The sequence below is a fragment of the Phyllobates terribilis genome, unplaced genomic scaffold (assembly GCF_046119375.1).
Source record: "Phyllobates terribilis strain yellow unplaced genomic scaffold, ASM4611937v1 Scaffold_3__8_contigs__length_932513732, whole genome shotgun sequence".
NCBI lineage: Eukaryota > Metazoa > Chordata > Amphibia > Anura > Dendrobatidae > Phyllobates > Phyllobates terribilis.
Genome location: NW_027362763.1, coordinates 472,956,012 through 472,976,560, shown reverse-complemented (window position 1 = coordinate 472,976,560; position 20,549 = coordinate 472,956,012). Strand labels below are relative to the sequence as shown.

Here is a 20,549-nt window from a genome sequence, read left to right as displayed (position 1 = left end):
AAAAGTGATATCTTGTTAGTTTAGTTTATATAATCCAAGGCCCATCATTTGTGAGTGTTTTCTTCACCCAAAGGTCACGTATTAAATTTCACTGGTGGACAGTTGCTCTCACAGTTTATTAATTCCAGATCCTTGCACATAGAGACGAAAATAAAATGGCAGTGCTGTGTGACCCTCATTTCACTGTAGTATCTTGCTGCTGAGGGTACAGAAATAATGTTGCATACATTTGATAATTTAGGATACCGAACTACCAAGACCTCCTTGACCGGAGTAGATCCATGGGGGCTAACTCTAATGATGGCAGCCAGCTCCCCTTATCCTACATCTTGATAGTGCCAGATGTAGGATCTTAAAATAATGCTTTCACTTCTAAAATTTTAGGCTTTGAGTAGAGTTGCACTTTAAAGGGGTTGTGTCTCTGTCCTCATGACCTTTAGGGTATATTCACATAGTTGCAGACATTTCCATTCATCTGGATAGGGCTTGCAGAAATCCACGTGCTTGCTGCCAAAGCAACCCCATTCAGATGAATGTAAAGTACTGTCAGTCATATAAATTTTTGCCTTGGGTTTAATATCAGAATGGACATTCATTTGAGAGGTCAGCATGTAGTACTGCATGTCCTTGCAGTACCAGGGGGGCAACTTGTCAGTACCCGCTGCGGGTCAGAAAAACTAGGCCTGTGGTGACCGGTTGATCGCCTCAACTGTCCCTATGTGTAGCAAAGGGGTTGCCCGGTCTTAAACAACAAGTCTGCAGTCACTCTGTGACTGTAGACTTGTGAATCCGGATGTCACCCGCACTGAGTGTTGTGAGGATCTTCCAGTGTCCATATACTTAAATTAAGCGAGGCTGGAAACAGACTAGTTGGGTTGTAGCCGGGAGTGTTCATATTGCATGCTTGTGGTCACATGACGGCTCTGACATCGGAGAATCCTCACAGCCCGCAGGGCTAATGATGTGAGTATTTAAGTAGAAAAAAAATTGTCCTGAAAGGTTGACAACCCCTTTAATTAGTTGAAAGATGCCTATACAAATGCACAGCTGCCCACATGCCCTCCTGGTATGGCGGTTATTGAATGATGTGTGTTGAGAGGAAGCATCTTTTTTGAGGTCTAGGGCTTTTATAATTAAATGGATTGTTTAGTGCTTTAATACTGGTGGCCTATTGATGCGGTACAGCATAGCTCCATCAACTGTATATGGTGCAGATCCACCCCTATTTATTAGAATAGGGGCGCATGTGCAGTACCCAACCTTGGCCATTATACAGTTGATGGAGTTGTGCTGTTCCATTCCACAACTGATCACACCCGGTCATGCAGGTTTGGTAGTTCACTAGTGATAATCTATTCTTGATAAAACAGTGATTTCTCCAAAATTATAGCATGCAGCCCAGTAAGTGACGCATTGCTCTCATCAGGGTCTCTCTCTCTACATTATGCTGCTCTTAGACTAGGTGGCAAAAATGTGGTGACGAGTTCCTTTTAAGCCATATTGATAAGTTATTACTTCTCTTATTGTTATTGTGCTGTGGTATTCTGTTTGTATTGTTCTGTTTTCCAACTACCAAGCCGGCATATCGTGTCTCTTACAGCTCTTTAATGTTAGAAGGAGTAGAACCACAAAGTACCTGTGAGTTGGAGGTGGATGCTGTTGCTGCTGATATTTTAAATCGCCAAGAAATTGAAGGTATGCATTTTTATTTATATCTAATCAATTATTAAATTCTTAGTATTTTTAGCGTTAATTTATATTTGTCTAAATAATGTAAGCGCCTCTTGTACACATTAGATAGAATCTCTTTGGCATCACTTGGAAACCGTACCTCCTCCTTCAAGATGTCCTTATTCTGATGTGATCTTAAGATAGCCATATACATTAGATAGATGTCAGTGAAATCTCATTCAGCTGACCACTATTTTCCTGACTCCTTTTATACCTGTATGACTGGTTTGACTGCTCTGAGTGGGGAGTAATCTGATGACTGACATCTCTGGCAATCAGCCTACTTTGCGTAAGTAAAAGGTTCTGTTATATTGAAATCCAACAGCCAATCCTTTTTTTCCTCCGAGTATTGATACAGAAAATGCATATGATTTTGGTACAGAAGAGATCTCAGATTATCTCTGATCTGTGACCCAGAAATGAAATCTCACCTGAAGTCTTGTTTCAAATGTTCGCAATAATAGGGCAGTTTCTCTGCATGTATCAATATGCCAAAATGCATATAGATTAATCATCAGATTCTGCCCTGAACCCCTCCCTGTAATGCTTAATTAATTAAAATCTGCAGTAATAACAAAATGGTAAATACAGAACTGATGGGGCATACTTCAGATTTTCATGTCCAAATAGCTTATTCAGAGAGGGAAAGAACAGGAACTCTAGTGCCACCTATTGGATGCATCAATCCTAAAAGTCAATAACAACCTTTTAAAGAATCTTGTCACATGATTAATGATAAGCCAAACCAGAAACTCCATTTGCAGATACATGTTTTGGGATGTTTGCCCCCTCATCAGTGCAAAGTTGAAGAACTGATTTCTCTGGAGGTCTAAGTGGAAAAGTTTCTCCTTGTAGAGAGTGGCAAATCTGCTTAAGGAGACTTATAGGTCTCCCATGCTCCTCTGGGAATTTAAATATGCAAATATTCTCTTCCTATTGGAAGTAGCTATCCTAGAAGTCAATATCGACCCTTCAAACGGCCTTGACTCTTGACGTGGGATGAGAAGCAAACCCAGAAATTCCATTTGCATGCATGTGTTCTAATGTGTTTGCCCATCATCAGTGCCAAAGCAGGAGAGATGTTTTGATTTTTTTTCTTGTTTAATTTGCATTGTAACAAACATTTGAAGATTTTGAATGTGGATTCAAAATGTGAATGTAGCATAGAGATATATACAAATATATAGCATTGTTTGTTTATGTAAAGGAAATATAACCCCTGTGAAACAAATGGGTCGTCTTTTTTTTTTTTTACAGCTCAGATAGGAAAAAATCCCGGTCTGCAAGCAATATGGGAAGATGAGAAACAACGTCGCAGAGAGAAACAGCAGTCTTCCCAGGTCGCTCCTCCAGATTCACAAGGTAAACAGTGTAGATATTAATAGATATGTGATTAGATGGTGGTGAGAGCGACTAGCTTACTAGATTAAAAATTCTGTCATTTCTAGTGTAAGATTGGAATGACTTTTGCATATGGCAATGCTCAGTTATTCATAAAGCCTTTGTACAAAACGATCCTTTATTAGTACACGAGCAGCACATGTGGATGCAGATACAGTGGGTACGGAAAGTATTCAGACCCCTTTAAATTTTTCACTCTTTGTTTCATTGCAGTCATATGGTAAATTCTAAAAAGTTAATTTTTTCTCATTAATGTACACTCAGCACCTCATCTTGACTGGAAAAAAAAACAGAAATGTAGAAATCTTTGCCAATTTATTAAAAAAGAAAAATTTAAATATCACATGGTCATAAGTGTTCAGAACCTTTGCTCAGACACTCATATTTAGGTCACATGCTGTCCATTTCCTTGTGATCTTTCTTGAGATGGTTCTACTCCTTCACTGGAGTCCAGCTGTGTTTAATTTAACTGATAGGACTTGATTTGGAAAGGCACACACCTGTCTATATAAGACCTCACAGCTCACAGTGCATGTCAGACCAAATGAGAATCATGAGCTCAAAGAAACTGCCCAAGGAGCTCAGAGACAGAATTGTGGCAAGGCACAGATCTGGCCTAGATTACAAAAGAATTTCTGCAGTACTCAAGGTTCCTAAGAGCACAGTGGCCTCCATAATCCTTAAATGGAACAAGTTTGGGACCACCAGAAGTCTTCCTAGACCTGGCCGTCCAGCCAAACTGAGCAATCATCGGAGAAGAGCCTTGGTGAGAGAGGTAAAGAAGAACCCCAAGATCACTGTGGCTGAGCTCCAGAGATGCAGTAGGGAGATGGGACAAAGTTCCACAAAGTCAACTATCACTGCAGCCCTCCACCAGTCTGGCCTTTATGGCAGAGTGGCCCAACGAAAGCCTCTCCTCAGTGCTAGACATATGAAAGCCAGGATAGAGTTTGCTCAAAAACACATGAAGGACTCCCAGACTATGAGAAATAAGATTCTCTGGTCTGATGAGATGAAGATAGAACTTTTTGGTGATAATTCTAAGCGGTATGTGTGGAGAAAACCAGGCACTGCTTATCACCTGCCCAATACAATCCCAACAGTGAAACATGGTGGTGGCAGCATCATGCTATTGGGGGTGTTTTTCAGCTGCAGGGAAAGGACGACTGGTTGCAATTGAAGGAAACATGAATGCGGCCAAGTACAGAGATATCCTGGATGAAAACCTCTTCCAGAGTTCTCTGGACCTCAGACTTGGCCGAAGGTTCACCTTCCAACAAGACAATGACCCTAAGCACACAGCTAAAATAACAAAGGAGTGGCTTCAGAACAACTCTATGACCATTCTTGACCGGCCCAGCCAGAGCCCTGACCTAAACCCAATTAGGCATTCTAGAGAGACCTGAAAATGGCTGTCCACCAACGTTCACCATCAAACCTGACGGAACTGGAGATGTGTGAAAAACTTGTTGCATCATTCCCAAGAAGACTCATGGCTGTACTAGCTCAAAAGGGTGCGTCTACTCAATACTGAGCAAAGGGTCTGAATACTTATGACCATGTGATATTTCAGTTTTTCTTTTTTAATAAATTTGCAAAAATTTCTACATTTCTGTTTTTTTTCAGTCAAGATGGGGTGCAGAGTGTACTTTAATGAGAAAAAAAAATAACTTTTTAGAATTTACCAAATGGCTGCAGTGAAACAGTGAAAAATGTAAAGGGGTCTGAATACTTTCCATACCCACTGTATGTATTTCGGCACATATGAAGGCAACTAAAGGGGTTATCCTGGACTTTGAGGTTCTTGTTCCTATTGGGCTAAGAACTTTCTCCTGCTTCCTGTAACGTCACAAAAGGAAGAAGCCAGCTCCTCTGCGTTACTGAGGGTAGCCAGCTGTCAATCAAAATTAAGGCGGCGGTGATACCCCATCAACAAAGCAGCCGAGAGAGAAGAATCTGCTCTATCAACGGGAGGCCAAAGGAAGTAGCAGAATCGCCACTTGTGCCCGGAGAGATCGGTGTAGGGGAGAACAAGTAGGTGGTTGACAACTACCTGCCGGTAAGTTCTTAGCCCCATAAGTAAAAGAAAAAAAAAAAAGTCCTGGATAACTCCGTTAATGCTGTTTTGACAGTTTTAGTGCACATAGCAATGTTTGCCGTTTATTCACATGACAAATAAAGAGTTTAAAAAAAGGATAGATTCTTGATATGTTTCAAACAGTTCACATGTATAAAGTATAGGACTCTGTAAAAGTACAGACTGTGCGGTCTCATTGCATTAGATAGCATTATGTTGATTTTCTTCTATCAAACTATTTGGCACCTAATAAGTTCTCTTTAGCTACTGTAAGTCTAAGTAGATGTTATTAGATACTTTTCACCAGGGGACTGTACTTCTTCTCCCTGTATGAGTTGCGATCTAGTAACACCCATGTGGATTGCCAAATACTTTGATTGCTAATATCTCCGTAACGGAAAGGCCACATAAAAAAAACACGTTTTATTCCCCCCTCCGGCCAATATTAAATCGTGTGCCCAGTTCAACATGAAAAATTTAGAGAGAGATCCTTTTAATCTGTCAGCAAGATTTCGCCCCTTAAATTATTTGTATGCACATGTAGAGCTAGGGAATGACGCATGCTTGGGAAGAGCTTCAATATATAAAAAGCACTTTAGCCTCATTTGTATCTTAACTCAGATGCGGATTTTACAGTAACAGAGGAACGTACTGGCCATGTAAAGGTATAAAAAAATCGAAATCTGTAAAGTGCAGAAACCTGCTGAAGAACTTGATAAATGGCCATTGTATTTCTGGAAGGCCATCTCATTTTTTTCTGTTCCCTTAGTAGTGCATTTATTTTTGTTAATCCATAAACCTTGTAAGTACATGTGCAACTAGAGGCTTAACATTATATATTAAATATGCGCTTTCCCAATGGGTGATACTTAATTAAAGTTGAATTTCTGTACTTTTTAATTCTTATCGTTTTCGCTCTTCAGTAAATCAGGGCTATAAATCAGTTAGGAAATCCTTCCCCCATTTCTTAATGGAGTATTCCCATCTTGGGCTGTGTGCCCACGATGCGTCTTTTCAAGCGTTTCCGCAGCGGCAATTCCGCTGCAGAAACGCTTAAAAAACGCTTAGTAGAAGGTCTGCCATGTTCCCCAATGATAATCCGCATGTGCTGTGCACATGCTGCCGAAATTTCCGCTGAGGATTATCATTGCGGAAAAAAACGCAGCACTACCAATTATTTTGAGGAAGCGCTGCGTTTTCGCCGCCATTGACTTGCATTGGATCACTTGGATTCCGCATCACTGGATCTGTATATGCAGAATCCAAGCGTTTCAATGTGCGGATGGTACCCGGGTCTGGAGGACAGGAGACTCTCCTCCGGACCCGGGTACCATAGTACCTGTGAAAAAACAATAAAATAAAAAATAAATATGATATTTACCTTCTGATGGCCCCCAGTCTCCTTGTCTTCGCTTGCCGGCAGCTCACGGTGGACTGAAGGACCTGCGCTGACGTCATAGTCATGTGACGGCAGGTCCTTCAGTGGAGTGTACTGCGAGCTGCCGGCAGCCAGGACGGAGCGAATAAAGACTCCGTGGGCCATCAGAAGGTAAGTATAGATTTATTTTTTTTATTTTTTACCATTCTTTATGGTCACACTATATAAATCCATGCCGTTTGCATGGATTTATATAGTGTGACCAAGTTGTCAAGCACTTTCCAAGTGATGCCAAAATCGCTTGGAAAGCGCTTGTCAACCCGCATGCGGAAATGCATGTGAAGAACGCTTCACATCCGCATGTCCCTGGCAGGAAAAACACATGTACAATCCGCATGTACAATCCGCATGTACAATCCGCATGTGTTTTTTCTGCCAGGGAGATGCAGAAACGCTCAGGAAAAATCCGGAGCATTTCTGCATCATGGGCATATAGCCGAACACCATTGAGACCTGCATTTATCTTGAGAAACAGGCCTTGTACACTGCTGTCAGGGGCGAGGTGGTCAGAATTCCCACTACGCCTACTCTGACAGTGGCGCATTTTAGAGCCCTATTCTTGAGATAGATGCAAGTCCCATTGATGGGATTCACATCTGCTATCCTGGGGATATGCCATAGCTGTATGAGATGCTGCAGGCTTTGCACTGCATTGGAAATAATCCAAAGCATATCCACCCTGTGTGAACATAACCTTGAACATGAACAGCATGGAAAGATAATTATAACCACCAGTGATAAATAGTAGATCAACAGGTAAAAGGGAGAACCTGGAGATCAGCTGTAATGTTATTTTTCTAAACTCTTGATAGATTTTTTTTGTATTTTTTTTTTTTAATGTGGAGTAATTTTTGCTTGCTTTATTTTGTCTAAAGATCGTGGATTTATAGCCGTGACAGAAAGTGAAAAAATCTTTCAGAAAAGGCTTAAAGAGATTCTGAAGCAAAATGACTTCTCGGTGTAAGTATGAGGCCTCTTACAAGTTTGGCAAGTAAATAGTTGCACCCCATGAGGAACGCTGTCAACTTCAATTACCATTTCAGGGTTTAATGTCAAAATACATGACAAAAACGTGAAATACCTGCAGTATCTACAATGTAAGCGAGCTCCGGATTCTGATCTGGTTTAAAATTACTATCTACAGGGTTAAAAAATAAAACGGCATTCTTTATCTTTCTCCAGCTGTGAGAAACAAAATCTAAAATATGTATATATGCACAAATGAGTAGAAATTAAGTTATTTTAGATGGCTAATCTTCATTATGAGCTGTTACACTTCTAGTAGTAGAGCTTGGATTCTTCCTGGAAAATCATCAAAAATTCTGTTCTTTCATTTATCATAAGAATGGATTTAATATTTTGATTTCTTGATTCCTAATTTTAATAAAGAAAAGCTTTAGGATTTAAGAATAGCCAGCATGGTATACCATTTCATATGGATTTTCCCCATCATTCCTTATCAACAGGACACTGTCACACTCTATGGATTCCAGCAGCATGTCTGACGATTTCTCTGCAGAGCTCACATTGCATTCAACATTGGACTTGTCGGAGTCCGTTCCTTGTACACCAGCTAACTTGGTGGAGGTGCACAGAGATCCACAGGAAAGTAAGACTCTTAATATTGTTTTAAATGGAAGCGGTCACCAGGTTTTCCCTGTATAAACTAAAAGCACCACCTTTAAGCCCTCTTGCCCAGCAGTCCAGCAACATGTGTATAAGCTACCAGCTTATCAAAGAAAATAACTTATACAGTGGCATGTAAAAGTTTGGGCACCCCTGGTCAAAATTACTGTTATTGTGAACAGTTAAGCAAGTTGAAGATGAAATGATCTCTAAAAGGCCTAAAGTTCAAAATGACACATTTACTTTGTATTTGAGGCAAAATATATATATCTTTTCATTTTTTACATTTTAAAAATTATAAAAAGGAAAATGAGCTTATGCAAAAGTTTGGGCACCCTGCATGGTTAGTACCTAGTAGCACCCCCCTTTTGAAAGTATCACAGCTTGTAAATGTTTTTTTGTAGGCTGCCAAGAGTCTTTTAGTTCTTGTTTGATGGATTTTCATCCATTCTTCCTTGGAAAATTCTTCCAGTTCTTTGAGATTCCTGGGTCGTCTTGCATTCACTGCTATTTTAAGGTCTAGCCACAGATTTTCAATGATGTTCAGGTCAGGGGACTGTGAGGGCCATTGTAAACCTTCAGCTTGCACCCTTTGTTGGTAGTCTTTTGTGGATTTTGACGTGTATTTAGGATCATTATCCATTTGTAGAAACCATCCTCTTTTCAACTTCAGCTTTTTTTTACAGATGGTGTTATGTTTGCATCAAGAATTTTGTTGAAATTTCATTGAATCCATTCTTCTTTCTACCTGTGAAATGTTCCCCGTTCCATTGTCTGCAACACAACCCCAAGTATGATTGATCTTCCCCCATGCTTAATGGTTGGCGAGATATTCTTTTCCTGGAATTCTGTGCCCTTTTTTCTCCACACATACCTTTGATCATTGTGGCCAAAGAGTTCTATTTTATCCTCATCTTTCCACAGGACTTGTACCCAAAATGCATGATTCTTGTTTAGATGTTCTTTTGCGTACTTCTAATTTAATACTGAATTTTATGGTGAGGATGCAGGAGATGTTTTCTTCTGATGACTCTTCCATGAAGACCATATTTGTGCAAGTGTCTCTGAATGGTAGAACAATGTACCACAACTCCATAGTCTGTTAAATATTTTTGAAGGTCTTTTGCGGTCAAGTGGGGGTTCTGATTTCCTCTCTAGCAATCCTAAGAGCAGCTCTCACTGAAATTTTGCTAGGTATTCCAGACCTTATCTTGACCTCCACTGTTCCTGTTAACTGACATTTCCTCATTTCGAACTGAGGAAAGGGCAACTTGAAAATGCTTTGCTATCTTCTTATAGCCTTCTCATGCTTTGTGGGCCTCCACCATTTTCAGAGTGCTATGCAGCTGCTTAGAAGAACCCATGACTGCTGTTTTTGACTGCTGTTTTTTGGCACAAGGATAGAGGAGGCTGGGTTTTTATAAAGCTGGGAAATTTGCATCACCTGCCTTTCCTGACGATGGTAGTGAACAAGCCATAACCCAAACAGGCTAATTAAGGTCTGAAACCTTAGTCAAAGTTATCAGAGCACAAAAAATCTCCAAGGGTGCCCAAACTTTTGCATCAGCCCATTTCCCTTTTTGTAATTTTTAAAATGCAAAAAAAATGACTTTTTTTTTTTCCTACAAGACAAATGAAATAATTTTAGGCCTTTTAGAAATAATTTCATCTTCAACTTGCTTAACTTTTCACAATAACAGTAATTTTGACTAGGGGTGCCCAATCTTCTACATGCCACTGTATGATTATCCCACACCAAATGCTATTCGCATCAGTCCGGTCGGATGGGCGTCTCTGGTCTGTGCTCAGCTCCTCTCTCCGCAATAACCAGCCTTCCTACTTTGATGGATGTGGATGATGTCTCCTACGTCGCCCACCCAATGCTGCAAATCTTGAGTCTTTGCAGTTGATGGTAGCGAAGACCTGTATAGATGCATTTCACTCTGCCATGAGGGAACCAATGACCCAGAAGTGAAGCCAGTGCATGTGCATTACAGGTCTTTGTTCTACCCTCAGCATGGCAGAGCGAAAAGCAATCATGCACAGGTCTGTGCTTCAACTGCACAGGCTCAAGATTTGCTGCACTGGGTGGATGACGTAGGAAATGCCATGCACATCCAACAAAGCAGGAAGGCTATTCAATGCTCCTATGTGAAATGAAATATAGCATTGCATGGCTTATAAGCCTCCTTACACTGGCATGTCACTCTCCACAAGGAGAAACGTTACCCCTTAGACCCCGGTCTCATGCTTTGCACTGTGGATGGACAAAGGCACAAAACATGTGTGCAAATTGAAATTCTGGTTTAGCTTTTATCTTAAGTCATATGACAAGGCTCTTTATAGGGTCGATATTGACTTTTAGGATTGCTACTTCCAATAGGTGGCACTAAAGTTCAAGTCCTCTTCCTCTCTGAAGAGATAATAAGCACAGACCTGTGATGCCCATTCAACGGGACCGCGCCAATTAGCATACGGCATAGCAGAATTCTATAAGGGGACCTGGGGGTTATAATCAAGTGGCTGGATTGTTATGTAAGAGGGCTTAAAGGTATCATATCCCCCCTCCCCTGCACGTCACAGGGCCCTATAACAGGCCCTGTGACGTGCACTGTGCACTGACTTCCGGGCATGCTCACATAGAGCGCACTTTGCTTCATCCCGGCCCCGTCTTCCTGTGCTCTGTGCTGCAGGGTTCTATTGCGCACAATAGAAACCTGCGGCGCAGAGCACAGAGACGGAGCCGGGATGAAGCAAAGTGCGCTCTATGTGAGCGGCGGTTTGTCAGGGAGCACAGTGCACGTCACAGGTCAGTGTGATGTGCAGGGGAGGGGCGGATATGATAATTAAGCAGAGAGGTGGGGATTTGGGGGAATAATAAGCACATAGGCGGGGATTGCCGTACGACAAGCCTGTGGAAAAAAGAATTGATTAAAGTGCTTTTCTCTGCAATCAGACCTCTACTATGGGACATACAGGTATGTATAGATTTACTTCTCTATACCCTGTATGGCCATAGTAGACGTCTGATATCTCACAGGGGGGTGACACATTCCCTTTAAGGGGTTTCTTAAACACTTTTGTGGCTTTTCACTATTAATAGGGAGTGAAGGGCTAAATTGGAAAAATAATTTACATTTATAAGACCCATGTAGTGAATGTATCTTATATCGGTGATATATTGTGTTCTTCTTACATAGAAGCTGAGCCATGTGAGGATAAAGGCTATACAGATGCTGTGATTGATGAAGAAGCCATTTTAAATATCATGGAAAATAGTCAATGCTTCCAACCTATGCCTCAGAGGTTGAGTCAGTCTCCCGTATTCTGTAAGTAAATCGGTGTTCATTTTTAAAGTGAATGTGTAAATTTTTTGTGTTGTGTATATTTTTTAGCTTCTGTTCAGTGGGGCTGCCATGTGACTGTACCACCTATCTGATATTTATGACTAATCTTGACGATATGTCATCAATATCAGTGTTGTGGAAAACCCTCTTAAAAGGCTATTACACTGTTGTAAGTTGATGACCTATACCTATGGTGTTCCATCACTTTCTTATCAATAGTGATTTATCTCTGGGACAATCACGCCATCCTGAGAATGAAGGGTCTAAAGTGCACAGGAAAAACTTACTTCTCAAAATTATTCACACTGATCATACAGTAGTAATGTCAGCTGCAGCATGGAAATCTTCAAGTTCACGGCACTTGCAGCTAATCATCTAAGAGTAACTGCAATGCATTAATTTATCAGAGAATAAGCACGAGTGCAATCACCATGCCTTATACTAAAGCATGCATATATAAATTCATTGCGAAAAGCTTTGAGACTGACACAAATTTTGGTTTGCACAAAGTTTGCTGCTTCACATTTTATAATAAATATTTGCATTAACTCTGGATTGTTATGAAGAGTGATCAGATGAATTGCGAAGTCGTTCCTTGCTATTAAAATTAACTTGACCAGAAAAACTCCATTAATACTGAATATCAGCGCTGCCAGAAAATAAACTGTTTACTACATCATTTCAGTGATCTTCTTGTTAGCTCACAAGAGAGTGTTAACGATACAAGGTTGCTGGTATCACTCTGTCATGCTTATTGGATTGAAGAGCAGACTGGTTTCTTAAAATGGAGCTGCTCTAAATCTTTAATAATAATTTATATAGCGCCAACATATTCCACAGCACTTTACAATTAAGCGGTGACTTGTACAGACAGTAAAGACATCACAAAGTAACGCATAGTTCCAACAGTTACAGGAGGAGTGAGGGCCCAATTTGCAATCTTACAGTATATGAGTAAATAGGGGGGACACAGTTGATAGAAAATGCTTGTCATGTATAGTCCAGCCTTCATTATAATAAACGGGGCATTTCAAATAAGCTGCATGCAGGGCTGAGGAGTCTGAGTCGGAGCCCATTTTGGTGGAGTCGGTATAAAATGGACCGACTCCTAAAATATATAATAAATTGGGTACAGTAGTTCAATACAGTTTGTGGGGAATATTTTTTCATAAGAATTTGGGAAAGTTATGAAATGTCCTATAAATGTCTGTCCTATTCCTGGTCTAAGGGTCTAGACTTTTAGCTGAGATGAATCTGTGCTACAGTAAGTTTATCACTTAAACATGAGCCATATATGAGGGAGTTGGTGTCATGGAAATTGAGGAGTCGGAGGTTTGGCTTACCGACTCCACAGCCCTGGCTGCATGATCCAGTCACCAGCCAGTATCTGTCTAGGTACAGTTGCCAAGTGCTATTGGGTGCAAGGAGCAATTGGACACAGATGAATACGAGCGACCAAGTAAAATTTAGAAAGAGGCAACAGTGGAGAGTTAGGTTGGTGAATTGAGGTGATAGGCTTGTCTAAAGAGATGTATTTTTACAGCATGTTTAGAAACTTGGGGGCTAGATGTTAGTCTGATCGTTTGGGATAGTGCATGCCAGAAAACTGGCGCAACACAAGAGAAGTCTTGGAAACTAAGTTTTTTAGGTTCAGATTATGCAGGATGTTAGTTTTATATGAGTCGGAGAACATGGGTAGGGTGTTAGACAGAGATAAGAGAGGAAATATAGGGTTGTGCAGAATTGTAGAGAGCTTTGTGGGTGAGTGAAATAAGTTTGTATTGTATTATGTAGCGAATGGGCGACCAGTGCACTGGCACAGGGTAGAGGCATCAGTTTAGCGGCTGCACAGAAATACCACCCTGGCTGCTGCATTCAGGATAGATTGGAGAGGTGAAAGTTTGATTAGAAGGAGATTAATCAGAAGAGAGTTGCAGTAGTCGAGACGAGAATGAATGAGCGTGACAGTAAGAGTATTTGCAGTTTCAAATGTGAGAAAAGGTCTGATTCTGGAGATGTTTTTGAGATCCAGGTAACATGAGAGAGTGAGCCATTTGGATATAGAAAATAAAAGAAAGTTTTGTGTCAAATATAACCCCAAGGTAGCAAGCGTACTGTTTGGAGTTATGGTTGACCCACAAAGGCAATTGCGATATCTGATATTGCTAGAGAGAGGAAACACGACAAGCTTAGTTTTGGAGAGATTCAGTTTCAGATTGAGGGAGGACATGGTGGCAGAGACAATTCCTGGTATTTTGTATTAAGGTAGGGGTAATGTCAGGAGAAGGTGTCTAATTGGGTGTCATCAGGGTAGAGGTGATACCGGAAACCAAATCTGCTGATTGTTTGTCCAATAGGGGCAGTATATAGGGAGAAGGGGTTCCTCAAGGCTCAGTCCAAGCCCTGCCCAACAGTAAGGGGAAGATTAGAGAAGTAGGAGCTGGCAAAAGATACAGTGAAGGAGCGATCAGATAGGTAGGAGGAGAACCAGGAGAGAACAGTTTCTTTGAGGCGGATAGAGTGGAGCATAGTGAGGAGGAGCTGCTGATCCGCAGTGTTGAATGCTGCAGAAAGATCCAGGAGAATCAGCAAGGAGAAGTGGACATTAGATTTCGCTGTTAGCAAAATCTTTAAGTTGTTGTTTTTTTCTATTAACCACCTCCAAGGAAAGACATGCAGTCAAGATCAAGGATATTGCTGCTTCAAAAATTGGTATTAAATCAAACACTTATCAGATCATTAACCGGTTCAGGACCGCCCACTGTACATAAACATTGGCGCTGCCTGGGCTCTGTGCAGCGCCGACGTTTAAAAACGGTGGGTGGTCCCGCAGCGCTTGCAGGACCCCCAGGGTCCAGTGCAGAGCGATAGCTCTGACAGGGGACATCATCGGGACCTGATTGGATCAGGTCCCAATGATGTTAACCCTTTGCTATCTTCTATATGCCGCAATCTATAGTGATCGCGCGGCATATAGAAGATAGTGAGAGGAGAGGGGGTCGTCCACTTACCTCTCCGACGGCCCCCTGATATCTTCCAGGACCTTCCGTTGTTATGGCAGCTGGAGGTCACATGACCGCCTCCAGATCTGCCATATATGGTGTCCTGCTGAGCTCAGCCTGCAGCTGAGTCCAACAGGAGACACTGACTGTGAAACAGTCAGCAAAGGTCTCATCCAATGTAATACATGTCTATTACATTGGATGAGATCAGTGATTAGAAAAATTAAAATTAATGTCCCATACAGGGACTAAGTAAAAATGTAAAAAAAAAGTCTAAAAAATGTTCTCAAACTGTTAAAAAAAAATCACAAAATAAATAAAAATAAATAAATAAAATATTAAACCAATAAATGTGTATATTTATGCAAAAACAAAAAAAGTACACATATTTGGTATCGCCGCGTCCAAAACAACCCGATCTATAAAACTGTCACACTAATTAACTCCTTCTGTGCACACCGTAATAAAAATAAATAAAAAACGGAGCAAAAAACTATGCTTTTTCATCATATCGCCAAACAAAAAGTGGAAAAAAATGCGATCAAAAAGCAAAATGGAAATAAAAATGGTACCGCTGAAAACGTCATCTTGTTCCGCAAATAAAAAAGCCGCCATACAGCTCCATCAGCCGAAAAATAAAAGTTATAGCTCTCAGCATAAAGCGATGCAAAAAAAATATTTTTTCTATAAAATTGTTTTATTGTGTAAAAGCGCCAAAACATAAAAAAATATACAGTAAGTGTAGTATCGCTGTAAACGTACTGACCCAAAGAATAATGCTGCCTGATCACTTTTACCACACGCAGAACGGCATAAAAAAAAAACTCAAAAAACAATTCCTGAATTGTTGGTTTTTGTTAATTTTACCTCCCAAAAAACGGAATAGAAAGCGATCAAAAAATGTCTCGTACCCAAAAATGGTACCAATAAAAATGTCAACTCATTCCGCAAAAAACAAGCCGTCACATGACTCTGTCGGCCGAAATATGGAAAAATTATAGCTCTCAAAATATAGCGATGCAAAAACTAGATTTTGCAAAAAAAAGCGTCTCTTAGTGTGTGACAGCTGTCAGTCATAAAAACCCGATATAAATCTGGTATCTCTGTAATCGCACCGACCCGAAGAATAAAGTAATCTCATCACTTATACCGCACGAGGAACGGCGTAAAAAATAAATAAAATCAATTCTTCACCTGCTACTGATTTGTTTATTATGTCTCCCAAAGATCGCAGTAAGGCTCTGCTCACATTTATCCTGCGCTCTGCGCTGAGCACTTGCACCAGAGTTTCCGTGTAAATCTCTCAAGTGATTCAGATGGAACCCATGACGGAAGATTCCCTGTAATGAGGCAGATATAGGCCACTGTGGATGCCATCTGGGCTGTGATCCCACAGTGTCAGTTTTTTTAGGCGTGCATAAAAGTGCGGTTGGCCACAGTTTTGTGCACTTCAGAAAAAAAGGACACCGCTAAACAGAGGCCAGACGGAGTCCAGAGAAACTCTGCTGCCTCATTATAGTGAATGGATCCCGCAGGGGTTTCATTTGAATTACATCACTTGGAAATTTAGATGGAAACCCCGATGTAAGTGCTCAGCCTAGAGCGCCGGATAAATGTTAAGTAAAATGTTCCCAATAAAAGCTTCCACTCAGTCCTCAAAAAAAGCTAGTCCCCCCTCAGGTCCGTCATCTGTTAAAAATATAAGGGACTTCCAAGTTACTGGTAGCAGAAAGGCTCTGGAAAAGCGAAATGGCCCTTGCCCCCCAAAAGAAATTCAGAAAATGTTGTGCTCCCAAATCCAAATGCCTATTCTACAATAATTTGTTCTCTAATTGTCAAATAGCGCTCCGTCCCCCCCAGATCTCGCCGTATGGCTAAGCGGTACGATACAGCCACATATGGGGTATTGCCACTTTTAGAAGAAATTGTGTGACACATTTCGGCACCATTTTTATCCATTGCCCTGTGTGAAAATGTAAAATCTGAGGGTAAAACATTTTTTTTGTGGTAAAAATATAATTGTTTTTTTCACTGCCCAATGGTATAAATTTAAAAATTAAAAAATACTCACTACTTCCCTAGATGAATTCCTTGAGAGGTGTAGTTTACAAAATGGGGTCACTTGTGGGGGTTTCTGCTGTTTCAGCATGTCAGCGACTCTTCAAATGTGACATGGTGTCTGCAACCTATCCCAGCCAACATAGCGCTCCTTTCTCTTCCGAACCCTGCCATACACCAAAGCAGTGGTTTTCCCCCACATATGGGGTATCGGCATACTCAGGAGAAATTGCACAACAAATTTCATGGTGCAATTTCTCCTGTTACCCTTATGATAATGCAAAATTAGGGAATGAAAAACATTTTTTGTGGGAAAAATGTGAAAATTTTATTTTTACGGCTCAATATTATAAACTTCTGTGAAGCACCTGGGGGTGCAAGGTGCTCACCACACATCTAGATAAGTTCCCTAAGGGGTCTAGTTTCAAAAATGGTGTCACTTGTGGGGGGTTTCCACTGTTTAGGCACATCAGGGGCTCTCCAAACGCAACATGGCGTCTGCTAATTATTCAAACAAATTTTACATTCAAAAAGTCTAATGGTGCTTCTTCCCTTCCGAACCCTGCAGTGCGCCCAAACAGTGGTTTTCCCTCACATATGGGGTATCAGGGAGCTCATGAGAAATTGCACTACAAATTGTGTAGTCCATTTTTTCCTGTTACCCTTGTGAAAATAAAAAAATTGGGTCTAAAGTAACATTTTTGTGAAAAAAAGTTAAATGTTCATTGTTTTCTTCCACATTCCAAGAATTCCTGTGAAACACCTGAAGGGTTAATAAACTTCTTGAATGTGGTTTTGAGCACCTTGAGGGGTGCAGTTTTTAGAATGGTGTCACTTTGGGTATTTTCTGTCATAAAGGCCCCTCAAAGTCACTTCAAATAAGATGTGGTCCCTAAAAAAATGTTTTTGTAAATTTTGTCGGAAAAATGAGAAATCGCTGGTCAACTTTTAATCCTTATAGCTTCCTAACAAAAAAAAAATTTTGGTTCCAAAATTGTGCTGATGTAAAGTAGACATGTGGGAAATGTTATTTATTAACTATTTTGTGTGACATATCTCTCTGATTTAAGGGCATGACAATTCAAAGTTTGAAAATTGCAACATTTTCAACATTTTTGCCAAATTTCAGATTTTTTCACAAATAAACGCAAGTGATATCGAAGAAATTTTACCACTATCCTGAAGTACAATATGTCACGAAAAAACACTCTTAGAATCAGGGGAATCCGTTGAAGCGTTCCAGAGTAATGACTTCATAAAGTGACAGTGGTCAGAATTGAAAATATTGGCCCGGTCACGAAGGCAAAAACAGGCTCTGGCGCGAAGTGGTCAAGAAAAGTTTGATTTCTGTCAAGAAGGCTTTAGAGTATCCAAGAAAGTCCAGCAAGTGTCAGGTCTGTCTCCTAAAGAGGATTCACCAATGCAGAGCTTGTTCAGGAATGAAAGCAGGCAGGTGCCAGTGCACCTGCATGCACAGTGAAGCAAAGGCTTTTGGTGTCAAACCATTTCTCTCAAGAAAAACATCAAGGACAGACTGACAGTCTATGGGTAGTACAGGGATTGGATTGCATAGAAATTAAAGGGTAAAATTGTTTTCTATGATGAAAGCCCCTTCAGACTGTTTGCGACATCTGAAAGAATCATTGTAGAAGAAACGGTGAGCACTACCATGAGTCCTGCGTCATGTCAACAATAGAGCATCCTGAGACCATTCATGTGTGGGGTTGTTTTTTATGTAAGGGAATGGGCTCACTCACAATTTTGATTAAAAAAAGCTGCCATGAATATAGAATATCTAAATATTAACTTCTCCCAATGATCCAGGTGTAATTTGATGATTGACTATGCTTTTTACAGCATGATGGACCATGTCACAAAGCAGAAGTGATAATTAACTGGCTCAGTTAACAAAACATTGAAATTTTTTGTCCATGGCCAGAAAAGTCGCCAGATCTCAATCCCATTGAGAACCTGTGGACAAACAAAAACTCAGAAATTTTAATAAACTGCAAGCACTGATTAGGCAAGAATGGGTGAGTCAGGATTTGGTCCAGAAGTTGATCCAATATGTCAGGGTGAAGTGCAGAAGTCTGTAAATATTGAGTCTATGCATAAACATGATGTATTTGTCAATAAAAGATAAAAAACGTGTGAAATGCTTATAAGATATGTGCATACCAAGTATTTGCTGCTGATATTTCTGCATCAAAAAGTGCCCCTTGGCAGGAAAAACATTGCATAAAATGCATGTTTTTGATGTATTTATGATGCTTTTTTCCTATTCATTAGAATGGGTATAAAACGCTACAAAAACATTGAAATTATTGATTTGCTGCAGATCTGAAACGGTTTCAAATCTGCAAGGAAATAATAAGCAACATGTGCATGAGTTTTCAAAAATCTCAATCACTTTGATGGAACAGTAAAATGCAGCGTTTTTCACTGCAAAAATGCGATGTGTGCACATACCCTAATTATATTTAAGTAACCATAGAAACATCTGACTAAAAGATCTAACCCTGAAGCAACAAACTTTGTGAAAAGCAAAATTTGTGTCAGTCTCAAAACATTTAGCTACAATGGAAATATACAGCATAGATATGTTGACCAGTTTCCTTGAAAGGGACACCGCCTTCTCAATTGCTATATTCCACCCGTGCTGGCGCCATTCCAGTGATGTCAGCGCCAGTTTTCCGGGGCTTGCATGTTTTTGTTATGTCATGTGAATCCTGCAGCCAATCAGCGGCTGCTTCACACTCACTTCCTTTGGACAAAACTGACACTGAGAAGAAGTGAGAGCTGCTGCTGCTCTCCCGACTTCTTCTGAATGTCAGTTACGTCTCAAGAAAGTGAGAGGGAATCAGCCACCAATTGGCTGCATGGCTCACATGGCATAAAAACGTCACGCGAGCCCCAGAAACCCGGCGTCGATATCACTGAAACGCGCCAGCACTGGAAATGAGTAAGTCAAAAAAGCAGAATTGCGGTTTTTTTTATAATATTACAATAAAAGACTATCGAAACTACCCCAAAATGGTATCAGTAAAAACGTCAGCTCAGGGCGCAAAAAATAAGCCCTCACACAGCTCCAGGTCCCGAAAAGTGAGAATGTTACGGGTCTCAAAAAATGGTGACAAAAGCAAATTATTATTATTTATTTTATTTTTTTTTACAAATATCTGAATATTTTTTTCACCACTTTTAAAAAAATTAAAAAACTATACATGTTTGGTATTTGCATACTCCTACTGACCTGGGGAATCATATTGCCAGGTCAGTTTTACCATATATTGAACATGGTAAATAAAAAACCATTGTGAAATTGCAATTTTTTTTTCAATTTCACTGCACTTGGATTTTTTTTCCCGTTTTCCAGTATACTATGTGGCAGAATGTATCGTGTCATTCATAAGTACAACTTGTCCCGCAAAAAGCAAGCCTTCATATTGATTGAAAAATAAAAAATATTATGGCTATGGGTAGAAAGGGAGGAAAAAATGAAAAATAAAAAATCACCTGGGGGTGAAGGGGGTTAATGCTGTCTGCCAAAGTTAACCTTGCCCTTAACATACCATAGGTCTAATATCTTAACCAAAACCATAAGACATCCATGGCAGGCACCAAATATCACATACTTTATCATGAGAGATACGCCTCATCAGTGCTCTGTGAGTTTTGCCAAATATACTGACCACCCAGGAGCTTGAATAGTCAAGCTCATCCTAGCTAAGTTGTATCTAAACCTTTGCAAGAGGACAGCATTAACTATATGTGTAGAAAAGAGATTTATTGCTTTCTGCCTGCTGCGTTCTTAAAAGCTGGAGACCGATAAGCTTGTGTAAAAGCCTTAGAAATGGCCGACACCAGAT

At 40.4% G+C, this 20,549-nt stretch overlaps 1 protein-coding gene across 1 annotated transcript in view; it reads left to right on the top strand.

Annotated features, from left to right (window-relative positions):
- The window catches only part of REV3L (REV3 like, DNA directed polymerase zeta catalytic subunit), a 206,336-nt gene that overhangs the window by 127,435 nt on the left and 58,352 nt on the right, over positions 1–20,549 (top strand). The window contains exons 6-10 of the mRNA XM_073675863.1: positions 1,601–1,695; positions 2,989–3,093; positions 7,523–7,607; positions 8,114–8,256; positions 11,474–11,602. Of these exons, the coding sequence (XP_073531964.1) occupies positions 1,601–1,695; positions 2,989–3,093; positions 7,523–7,607; positions 8,114–8,256; positions 11,474–11,602 (557 nt within the window). The remainder of the gene's footprint in view (positions 1–1,600; positions 1,696–2,988; positions 3,094–7,522; positions 7,608–8,113; positions 8,257–11,473; positions 11,603–20,549) is intronic.